General features: G+C 36.8%; 1 protein-coding gene across 1 annotated transcript; it reads left to right on the plus strand.

Moving 5' to 3' along the window:
- Positions 1–816: 816 nt before the first annotated feature.
- Positions 817–11,124, plus strand: LOC100495877 (solute carrier family 7 member 13). The gene is made up of 4 exons (XM_002941759.4): positions 817–1,760; positions 4,858–4,989; positions 7,689–8,053; positions 10,537–11,124. The coding sequence occupies exons 1-4, from the start codon at positions 1,034–1,036 to the stop codon at positions 10,780–10,782; spliced, it is 1,470 nt and encodes a 489-aa protein (XP_002941805.1). The 5' UTR covers positions 817–1,033; the 3' UTR covers positions 10,783–11,124.
- Positions 11,125–12,624: the final 1,500 nt, after the last annotated feature.

Consider the following 12,624-nt stretch of genomic DNA (forward strand, 5'->3'; position numbering starts at 1 on the left):
TCTTTCAGTCAGTTTGTATTGTAGTGAAAAAGGTTTGTTCAGTGCAAGTATTCCTTTATATAATCAGTAGTATTCTGTGAGGTATTCTGTGTTGCAATGGCAACATTTAGGTTCCTTTCTTAACTCTTCAAAGAAGGCAATTCAGTTGTCCTCCTGGTACATACTCATAGGGGTTTTCTACAGCTCCTAAAGATTGCAGTATATACAGTCACATATTCCAAACCAGCTCCATTCTGTAGATAGTGAGCAGCCAGTTACTAAACAACCCTCCAAGTCCAAGTAGGTATATTTATACTGTTGACTCTAGAGTCCTACAGTGGAATGAATACATTTTGAGCGTAATCCGCAAGTAGGAATATAGATATTTGTTTAGGCTGTGGGTCAGGTCACGGGTAGAAATTTAAACTTCTCATCCTCCTTATCGCCTCCTTCTTTGCTTCCATGATGTCACATTTGGTATATGTTGACTTTGCTGCCTTGCAGGTCAGATTGCAAATAAAGCAGCCACGAGTTGTTTCCAAAAGTGGGTTAGAGTTGGTAAAAATGTTAATGGGTGGGGTCTGACTGATTATACCTGGGCATGGCTCTATTCTTGGTGGCAGATAAAGCAATTGTGGGACTGGGTCTACTAGACGATCCAAGGGGATAAAAATGTAAGTTGGGGGTCTACCCAATTAGACCTGCACAGGCCTCTATTCTCTGCAAGATCAATCAATCCCCCAGTCTGCACACATTAAACTGATATATGCCTTTAGCCTAAAATGACCCTGATATATCCCACCTGGAAAACAAACCCCTGTTGGGACAATTATTTACTAAACAAAGTATCCACAACCGTTTGTAACTAGCCAGTTAGGGAGCAAAAAACAATACACATCCAATGGCATTTAAGGACAATGTGAAATTAAAAGTTGTTTATTTAAGGTTTAATAAATGATGCAGTGTATGCTGCTTAAATTGCAACACCAGACTTTAAAAACTTCAAAATTTGGTTCTACTACCCAACTTGCACTAAGAGAGAACAAAACCTGCCATGCCGGAAAGAGAAGCTCCCACAGATCATGAACAGATTGACCACACAGCAAATAAGAATTTTTCGTTAAAAAGAAACTTGGGTATTTTTGACTGCATTTGCTTTGTTGTGGGAAGTATTGTGGGTGCTGGAATTTTTGTCTCTCCCACTGGCGTGCTACAATATGCTCAGCTTAACGTTGGTGTGGCCTTATGCATTTGGGCAGCTGGTGGGGCCATATCAATGATGGGCGCCCTCTGTTACGCTGAACTTGGTTCTGCATTACCTTATGCTGGAGGTGAATATTATCATGTAAAACGAGGACTTGGACATTTGCCTGCCTTCATTTACATCTGGACATTAATACTGTTCATATTACCTGCATCCAATGCAGCACGAGCACTGACATTTGCTGAATATGCCACTCGGCCATTCTACTCTGGATGCCCCACACCAGAGCTGCTTAAGAAAATAGTGGCACTTGCAGTTCTTTGGATTTTGGGAATAATAAATACCAAGAGTACAAAGGCAACCACATGGGTTCAGAATGTTTTTACTGTGCTGAAAATGTTGGCCTTGATCCTCATTGTTATTTGTGGCTTCAAAGAACTTGCAAGAAAAATGGAGATTCCAGGACACTTACAGAATGCATTTAGTTCCCCGGATCCAAATGCAGCTCAAATAGCAGAGTCTTTCTTTCAGAGTCTATATGCGTATGGAGGTTGGAACGCCTTAAATTACATTGCTGGTATGTATTTTTTATTAAAATATGCCAACTCTAACCTACCATATTAAACATCACTTTGTAAAGCTCTGATAGTATCTATAATCCCTGCCAAAGAACAAGCCATGCCACTCAAAATAGTAAAAATAGAGTACCATATCCATATTCCACAGATATTTGTGGCGGTATTTGGTTATAGCTGGCACCCCCCTCTAGCTATTCAAACGGGGTGAATAAAACCTGACCATTCAAATGAATCAGGTACAACAGAAGTTGTATCTAGTCCTTTGTGGGAAATGGCATGGGAACATGCATCATATGCACTTTAAATTAATCAATGATGCACCTTTGCCACATTAAATGTAACGCTTTCCTTTGCAGGGTAGAGCTATGAGTGTAATACTGAAAAGTATAATAAACATCTATAACCAGTTCTATATCAAAGGCAGTAAAAAATAAGAGAACCAATTGCCCTACTGCTACACACCCAACAATAGAGCTTTTTAAATTGTTGTATTTTTGATAAACAACTGATATCTAAACTAGATTAGTTGCTTCATTTAGACAGGGCACAGTTTAGACCAGGGGTCCACTTTTTAAGCAGGGGGCCAGTTCATGGTCCCTCAGACCGCTGGGGGGCTGGACTAAAGTCCACCCCCCTGTGTCCTCATACTATGGCCTGCTCCCTGTTGCATTCTCTGGCTCTACCCTGCTTCCTTCGGCTCCATGCTGCTTCCTCCAGCTCCCCACTGCTTCTTCCAGCTCCCCCTGCGTCCTCCCACCCCCCGCTGTGTCCTTAAGTCAGATCATAGCGGGGGTCAGATAAATTACTTTGGGGGGCCGTATCCAGCCTGCGGCCATAGCTTGAAATGCCTGGTTTAGACTGATAATCTTGGCATCCCTTTGAATCGCAATCCCAGTTGGTGGATAGGGTTTGACAGATACAGAATGAATGCAGACAAAGATGCTTCTTGGTTCCACTCAGATCTGCTTCTTTGGTCTATTAGACAAAGCATATGAAACATGCTATTTAGCCATCTGCATAGATGGCAACATCTGACACAGGCAGATCACAGAGATAACTGTAAGATCAGCCAATGTACGGGCACCTTTACTGAACTTGCTCTTAATACTGCACATCAGGGTCTACACAAGATAAGTCTGATACAAGTGTAATGATTAATAATGAAAATGGAAAATGTAGTTATATTTTAATTAGTAATAGCAGGTTTAGCATAGAAATACAATGAAGGGCTCATTTACACGCAAATGTTGGCATATGCTGTAGTTGTAAGGAGGCCCTTTTGTGCTTTGTTTAGCCCTGATACGATACTCCTGTTTATTTTCAGAAGTAATTGTCTTCTTGGGGTTCTGCACTAATGTGGACCTTTTCTTTGCATGTACTATACAAATAAGAAGCCCACTGAGTATGAATAAATCCTGACCTTTGGCACTGCTTGGTTTAGCACAGTGATGCCAAGTCCCATTAGAAGTCCTTTACTGAAAATGACTTTTGTATATTCAAAACCTGCTAAGGTATTTTAAAATGCCTGGTTATTCGTGTATTTGGGATATTGCTGTTAAAAGGGGCAACTTTTAGTACGATCTTAGTGAAAAACTATGAAAAAGAAATAATGAAGACCATATTAAAAGTTGCTTGGAACTGGTAATTCTATGACATATGAAAAGTTAACTAAAAGGTGAAGCACCCCTTTAACCTGACCTTGACTTGCCTGTTCTCCCCAGCTGTGATCTCTGCTGTCATCATGATCACGTGAGCCATCCCATTGCCTTTTGCTAATGTAAAATAGGGCCAGAATTTAAGTTATGTACCAGCAAAGGTTAATGGCTTGAAAAGTTTGCAAGACTCTGGAGCCTATAAATAAAATTCCTGATCCTTTTTTTTTTTTTTTTAAACAATTTAAGAAAATTGTGGCTTTGTACAACTCCAATGATTCAGCAACTGAAAAAATTCTAATGAAAAAACCCAGCTGGCAAAACCTGACTAGCTTCTATAGAGGTCAATAGGAGGTCTGTTCTCAACATTTCAGCTATTTTATTATTTGTCATATTTGTAAAAACGAATAGAACAATGTGATGAATGAAACGGAAGAGATTTTTGAATAAACATTCCAGTGATTCCAAAAAAATCACAATAAAAAAACAACCAAGTTTAGATTGGGTTCAGAAGAACCTAAAATTTAAAATTGAATAAAATTGACTATCTGTGCATAACTATACAGGTATGGGACCTGTTATCCAGAATGCTCGGGACCTGGGGTTTTCCGTATAAGTGATCTTCCCATAATTTGGATCTCCATAACTTAAAGGAACAGTAACACCAAAAATTGAAAGTGTATAAAAGTAATAACAATATAATGTACTGTTGCCCTGCATTGCTACAACTGATGTGTTTGCCTCAGAAAGACTACTATAGTTTATATAAGTATGCTACTGTGTAGCCATGGGGGCAGCCATTCAAAGGAGAAAAGGCACAGGTTACTTAGCAGATAACAGATAAACCCCCATTATATGGGGCTTATCTACTAGTTATCTGCTATGTAACCTGTGCCTTTTCTCCTTTTTTCCACCCTGAATGGCTGCCCCCATGGCTACACAGCAGATTATTTATATAGTAGCTTTTCTGTAGCAAAAACACCAGTTTTTTGCAGAGCAACAGCACATTATATTTTAATTACTTTAAAACACTTTAATTTTTTGATGTTACTGTTCCTTTAAGTCTGCTAAAAATCATTTAAATATTGAATAAACCCAATAGGCTTGTTTTGCCTCCAATAAGGATTCATTATATCTTAGTTGGGATCAAGTACAGGTACTGTTTTATTATTACAGAGAAAAAGGAAATCATATTTAAAAATTAGAATTATTTGCTTATAATGGAGTCTATGGGAGATGGCCTTTTCGTAATTCTGAACTTTTTGGATAACAGGTTTGCGGATAAGGGATCCGATACCTGTATTAGCATAGGCAGCAACCACTGTGCGGCTTCATATAGATTCGTGAAACATTAGATCCAAGAGTAGTTTGAAAAAAATTCACTTTCTAAATTCTAGATAACATCATAACTTTTATTCATTGATGTTTCTTTGTTTTTGTTTAGAGGACATTAAAAACCCAAGCAAGAACATTCCACTCTGCACTATAACAGCCGTGTCTGCCGTCACTGCATTTTATTTGCTGGTAAACATCTCATACCTCACCGTACTGACACCCAAAGAAATTGTTTCTTCAGGTACTTAGAATGTGTTATTTGTAAGGATAAAACTGCCAGTGTTGTAACAAAATGAAAATTCATTCCCACTGGTTTTTACTAACAATTACAGGTATAGGACCCATTATCCAGAATGCTTGGGACCAAGGGTATTTCGGATAAGGGGTCTTTCCGTAATTTGGATCTCCATACCTTAAGTCTACTAAAAAATCAATAAAACATTAAACCCAATAGGATTGTTGGTATCCAATAAGAATTATTTATATCTAAGTTGGGATCAAGTACAAGCTACTGTTTTATTACTACAGAGAAAAAGGAAATCAGTTTTAAAATTCTGAATTATCTGATTAAAATGAAGTCTATAGGAGACAGGCTATCCATAATTCAGAGCTTTCTGGATAACAGGTTTCCGGATAAGGGATCCCATACCTGTCTATATATTTTAACAATCATTTATTGGTTTATCCATTGATGAAAGCATGCAAGCTCTTAGAATAAGTGACAGCTTTTTAGCTATAAATTATATATACATTGATTGATTGATTATATCTTGACTGAATTAATTTTATTATAGGACATAACCTTTCAAAGTTTTCAATTAGGGTTACATTTGCTTGTACCAATCCTCAACGGAAAATAGAAGTGTTTCAAATTTACATTCTGTCAGAAAATGCTGTTTATAAAAATGTTTTCTGTTTTATTAATTCTTAAATATTACTAAAGGGAATGTAAAGTCCCATGAGGTTAAGGCATCCTATTCCATAAAAATAATCTATTTATATATATATATATATATACATAAAGTTTTTTGGTATGATTATAAAGATAAAGGGTCCAGTTTGCTCTACTGCCTTAGGCAGCCCAGTCCACAATATTTAAGAAATCTGATTAATCTCTGACCCACTGTCTTCTTATAGCAGCAGCCAATCACTAATGTGGGCATAAGTGTGACTCTGTCAGTCCATATTATCTCCTCTCCATTTTTTCATTTTGTTTGGTGCAACACCAGGTGGATTCTCAGATTTTGACGTGAAAATGCACTGAATTGTTTCTGTACTGAAATTCGCTCCATGCCTACGTAGTGGCTCCAGGTGCAGGCACATCAGAGAGCACTTGGGAGCATTGGGGCCTGTATTTATAGGCAGGACGAGAATCCACCCGGTGTGGCACTGGTCTTCGACAAACAGCTGGTAGTCCCTTAAAGGAACAGTAACATCAAAAAATTAAAGTCTTTTAAAGTAATTAAAATATAATGTGCTGTTGCTCTGCAAAAAACTGGTGTTTTTGCTACAGAAAAGCTACTATATAAATAAGCTGCTGTGTAGCTTATTTATATAATAAAGGCACAGGTTACATAGCAGATAACTAGTAGATAAGCCCCATATAATGGGGGTTTATCTGTTATCTGCTAAGTAATCTGTGGCTTTTCTCCTTTGAATGGCTGCCCCATGGCTACACAGCAGCTTACTTATATAAACTATAGTAGTCTTTAGTTGTAGCAATGCAGGGCAACAGTACATTATATTGTAATCTCTTTTATACACTTTCATTTTTTGGTGTTACTGTTCCTTTAATTATAGACCTTTATAAGCATTTTTTTTTTCAAAGTTAGTTAAATATACATATTAAAACATATATGGCATAAAAATGGTACAGAGCACTCAATGCTGCTTGATAAATAGGCAACTTAGGGGCGATTCACTAAAGGCCGAAAAAACGAGTGATATTTTTAGCATGCGTTAAAAATATTATCACTTCTTATATTTGGAGAATTAGCGATCGATTCACAAAAAGGACACTTGTCTGAATTAAGAAGTGATTTTATTGTCGTCATTTATCTGGCGATGACATATTTTTAAGCAATATTTTAAAGCATACAATATATTTATGCGTTATGTCATAGTATGCGCACGCTATTACATACGTAACCGTTACTTTCTGAAAACTACCGTTCTGAAAATGACAGGTTCCCTGAAAACTCGAGCATGCATCACTCTAGGGCAAACACATACTTGATTCTCTTCTTCACAAATCAATAAAAATCCAACTGCAAACTCCATCTTGTCTTCACAAACGCTCACGAACAGAAATGTTTTTTAAGTAACGCCCACTCCTAGTAGCTATTAATATCAGCACAAATCATCTCAATATGTCATGCTTTTAATGCTTAAAATATGTCTGTGAATTATGTGTTAGTATTATTTCTATTAGATAGTTATCACAACGCGATGGACATAACCTTTGCGATAATTGAGATTTTTGCGCATATGGTATGAGTAGTAACGCATGCGAAATGACTTTGATGAATCGGTACTTAATTAACAATCACTTTTTAATGCATAAAACTATGCGTTAAGTGTTAACGACCTTTAGTGAATCGGCCCCTTAGTCTCCACCAATACAAAATTTTCGATTTTATAAAAAGTATCCATTTATTACCTAAATAAGTTAGCTGGGTTTTTTAACTGAAGGCTGGGAGTTCAGATGTGGTCCTTTAAGACATTTGAATGGCCTCCAGACTTCTACCTTCACCAACTTCTTTATATAAAATCATCATTTTTAACAATCCAGTCCATGGACACAGACTGTGGTGCCTTTCGGTTTTGTCCCACTGTCCAATTCCAAAAGTAATTATAACATGTATTATTTGTGTTAAGGTGATTGATATGTAGTTTAGCTTTCCTAATCTACATGAATAACCGTAAGTTATTTTATTTCAGCTGCTGTATCAGTTACCTGGGCTGTTCGAGTGATTCCCACAGTAGCCTGGATAATACCAGTTTCAGTCGCTATCTCAATATTTGGTTCTCTAAACGGTGATGTATTTATGCTTGGGCGACTAAACTATGCTGGGAGCAAGGAAGGTCATTTACCCTCACTTATATCAATGCTTCATGTGAATCACTTGACTCTGGCTCCAGCTACAGTCCTCTCAACCATTATCGCTTCAGTATTTGTTATTCCTTCAGAGCTTATCTCATTAACTAATTACTTTGGTTTTTCTTCTTCCCTTTTGGGTGGACTAACTGTTACAAGTTTAATTGTTCTACGCTACAGAGAACCAAACCTTCACCGGCCATACAAGGTACAGTAAGATTTAATGCCAATGCAGCCCAGACAATTTAAGAGAGAGGAAAGACTAATGATGACAATTATGTAGGGGGCAATAAAAGTAAAAAGTTTTTTATTGAATTCTTTTTACTCCCTTTAACAAAGAAGAAACAAAGAGACGATTAGGAAAAAATAAAAGTCAAATTTTGCCACTGTTATAGTGTTTCTGATTGGTTTGCACATCGCTTGTCAGTTAGACCCCTTTGTAAGTAATGTCTTGTTTACTTAAGATCAACTCATTTGAGAGGTTCCCAATCATGCAGATCTTTGCTTTATTTGTTCACTTTAATTGGACTGATCCAGTTATCTGGTCCTGGGCCTCTGCAGACCTGTCAGGAAAAGGCTGTATTAACTGCCCAATGTGACCTTCGATCGGCAGGATTTCAGACTGCCCAGTTGTATCTGACTGATTTCCTATAATTCTTTATTCCATAGTACGCAGCCCCATAAACAGCTTTCTGTATGTGGTTTCATCTTGGTGAGGTGTGGCATAGGCATCAGGAGTTATGTGCCCATGTATGGCAGCTAAAGACAAGGTCAGAACCAGGAACCACACATCTAAACAATAGGAACAGGACTGGGATCTTAGAACACAATGAGAATATTAATTCCAATAACAGCAAAACCAGGATCTCAAAGAAGTGCAGCAGGACATTAGATATGTAATTGCAAGAGTTTATGTGAGCTTACGTTATAAAGGGTGGTGCATATTAGGCAAATACTGGCACATTCCTAATACTCAAACCATGCTTTTTTATGCGTTTCAGAATTTTAGGTTTATGGGTTTTCTGTAGGAAATCATGGTTCTGATATTCCTATAAAATGCATTAGATGGCACAAGAGCATTGTGTCAGGGGCTACATGTGGTGTTTTCCATTGCTATCAGTAGGAAGTCTGTCACTTGCCATTGATGGCATCTTGATACTTTGTATTGTGTTCACTGCTACTCTTCGCTGTTGATCAAAATATGTAAGGCAGTTGTGTTGCTATGTACTGCAATAAAGAATATTTGGCAACAACCTGATTGCTGATGCTCCACAGTCACACAGATTTTTGTAAAAAAAAAACTGCCACCCCCTGGAACAACAGGTGCTGGGGATGGCTTTGCTGTATAATTTAGAACTTCATAATGGCTTTCTTATCCCTTAACCCTAATACCTATTAAATCCAAGTGACTAACTCAACGACTTATTGCAGTTTATGTTATCAACAGCTTCAAAAAATAAGAAAAATCTAATCATAATTTCTGCCACACAAACCTAAAACCCTAACACCTAAAATCCTTGCACCAGCTCACTGAATCATTTAGAATGCTTACATCAACACTGCTAGAACCTCAGTTGGAAAGCAGTGCAACCCAATGAGACACTTTTATTCAAATATGATTATTCCAAGGAGCAAAGCCCAAAGCTTGAAATAATACCAACAAATTACTTAAGTCTTACTTTGGTCATTGTTAAACCTTTATTGTGGTTTGTCTATCTCTACCTCCAGGGTAATATTTGCAAAATAAAAAAGATTCTGTAGGAACAAAAGGCTTAACTGCAGGACTATATTCATTGTAAGCATGCATTTATTGTGCCATTCCACGCAACATCATTTGGGGACAACTCCTATTACACTTGATAAACTGGATTGTCCTCAATGCACATTGTGTGGAATGGCACAATAAATGAAGTTAAGCCTTTTGTTCCTACAGAATCTTTTTTATTATGCAAAGCTTTAACTTATTAGGAGTATTTAAGGAAATGCTGCTCTGACACTTGAAATGTTTGGCATAGTTAATGGAACCATCTGGTTAATGTTAAAAATACTAATACTTCCAGATACATGGCCAGTCACTGCACATACATTTAGGGGGCCCATGTATCAATGTACAATTGGGTACGATTACAAAAAATCAGATTTTTTTCTAACTTTTAGAACTGTGGGTATTTTCTGCGCTTTTTTCGTTAATCTCCGCAACTTTTTCGTACTTTGTGACAACTTGTGCAACAAAATCGTATTTGTCGCAACAACTACATAAGTTTTGGAATTCATTCAAGCTTCGGCATCGTGGCCAGGTTGGAGCTGCAGAGTGCCATCAGTCCTATCATGCACTAAACGATCAAAGTCAGAAAGTTTTTTGTGCCATTTACAATCGTTCGGATACAAAAATTTTGGATCACAACGATATTTTCGTATGACCACGATACAAAATTTTCACGCTTTAAACGCACATCAGAAATTATCAGATTTAATCCGAATTTTTTTACTTTAAAATGTCCGAAATTCAGACTTTGATAATTGGGCCCCTTAGAGTCCTGGCCAGTCCTCAAGCAACACTATTGTGATCTATCTAGAGGCTCTGGCAATTATAGGACAATGTAAATAATGTTCATTTATATATGTACATTGTATGTTTGTTCCTGTTTTGCATTATCAATAATACTGATGGTTTCATGCTTTCATCCACAGGTCTTTCTTCCAGTCGCCTTTGGAGTTGTTCTCGTTTACACGTTTTTATTTCTAGCGCCAATAATACAATCACCGAAAGTACAATATTTCTATGCCTTACTGTTTATGCTGAGTAGCATGCTCATTTATTTCCCCTTTGTTCATTTTAAACTGCGCATCCCATACTTTGATGCAATCACTTGCCACTTACAGCTGTTGATGGAGGTGGCACCCACAAATATATTTGAAGATCCAAAAAGCCAATAAGAAGCATTTGTATATCAGTTAGATGTGCTTTTATTATACGGAGATTGCACTGGCATTTCTTATCTGAAAACATAAAGATATCTTTATAGTTACTGTAATTCTTATGTATTCCATTGTTCAGTAAATATAATTATCAAACCATGTCTGTGCAAGAAAACTTTTCACATGATAATACTTCTTAGAGCAAGCTTACAAGATTTTGAAATTGAAATTGCAGGGATAGACTTATTGGGCCCATTCATCAATGTACGAATCGGAATTACGATCACTTTGTCGTACGAAAATATTGTACTTATGATCCGGAAATTCTGAAATTTTCGTATTGAAACAATCGTAAACGTATTGGCGATTCGAAAGTCACAAAATTTTCGTACCTGACGATCGTAAACGGCGCAAACCCTTTCTGACTGAAACTTCAATGCATGATTTGGGAAGTTTCCTATAGGATTCAATGGCACTCTGCAGCTCCAACCTGGCCAAAAGAAAGTCACGATACTGAAGCTTGAATGAATACCGAAACTTTCATACTTTTCGACAAATAGAATTTTGACGCACAAAATGACGCAAAGCATGAAAAAGTCCCAGAAATTAACAAAAAAAATCTCATAAATCGCACAGTTCTAAAAGTTAGAAAAACTAAAATTTTTGGTAATCATAACCAATCGTACATTGATAAATGGGGCCCTAAGATACACAACTGAAGATCATTGTTTCTGATACTTTACTCTAATCATTTCTCCTTAGGCTGACATAGAATAAAACACTAGAGATTGCCATGGTTTGCCAGAGCGAGATTCTGCTGCTCTTTATTTCTATAGGATTTTAAAATTAATATTTATCAAGAGGAACTCTGACTTTCACCCACTGATACATTTTCACCCAAATATCTCATAAATGAATAGAAAATGCATAGAAAGTGGTGGAAGCATGGCAAGATTTTTAATCAGGGAAACTGCCAAGCTCTAGTTTTTAATCAATATTTAATGAATATGCACCTTGATGAAGATTTATGCATATTATTCCAGAGTAAACACTAATAAAATTATATCAAACAATTGTTCCAAAATATGTTTCCTAGTCCTTTGTGGCCTATGTTTAGACCCCCCACACATAAAAGTATAAACACAGTATATATAGCTGCACAGCTGTACAGTACTAATATAATGTAATGCTAGTGCTATACTTATTGTACTAAAACCATATAGTAAAATAATGTGGCAAATTAATTGTAAAAGCCCTTAAAAAACATAAAATAAAGAAAGGGCCAGATTCTTTTTTAATGTCCTCATTTACTATCTCTTGTTTTGTAGGTCAGTGGTCTGTAATTCTTTCACTACTTATCTTCTGTACTACTATTGTTGTCCCCTTTTGCCCCTCTTCAGCAATGCAGTACTGAAAATTCATGGAGAAGGAAAATAACCAGCAATATACACTAATGGTTGCAAAAAAATACATTAAATTATTATCCTTTCAAAGTAACTCCACAGCATTCACACCTCTGTAAGTTTCAGGTGTCACCTTTCTGAAGAGTTACAAAGTGCCATTGTGATTGGATTACAGGAAGAGTACATATGTTGGGGACTTCCCATACCAGTCAGTTGAACTGAAGAAGCTGCTCGGATGAGTAGTGAAACATCTTCAATGATTACTTAGCAAGTCCAGTTGCTTTAGATTTATTTATACTAGATACCATGACCTGGATGAATGAAAATCTTCAGTCATTAAATTATTAGGTTTGAAGAGATGAAGTCACAGTCAGAACAAGGCACATGAAAATACTCAAAATAGTTTCACGGGTTAAAATGTATAAGAACATTTTGGAATGATTTGCAAATCATTTAA

The sequence above is a fragment of the Xenopus tropicalis genome, chromosome 6 (assembly GCF_000004195.4).
Source record: "Xenopus tropicalis strain Nigerian chromosome 6, UCB_Xtro_10.0, whole genome shotgun sequence".
NCBI lineage: Eukaryota > Metazoa > Chordata > Amphibia > Anura > Pipidae > Xenopus > Xenopus tropicalis.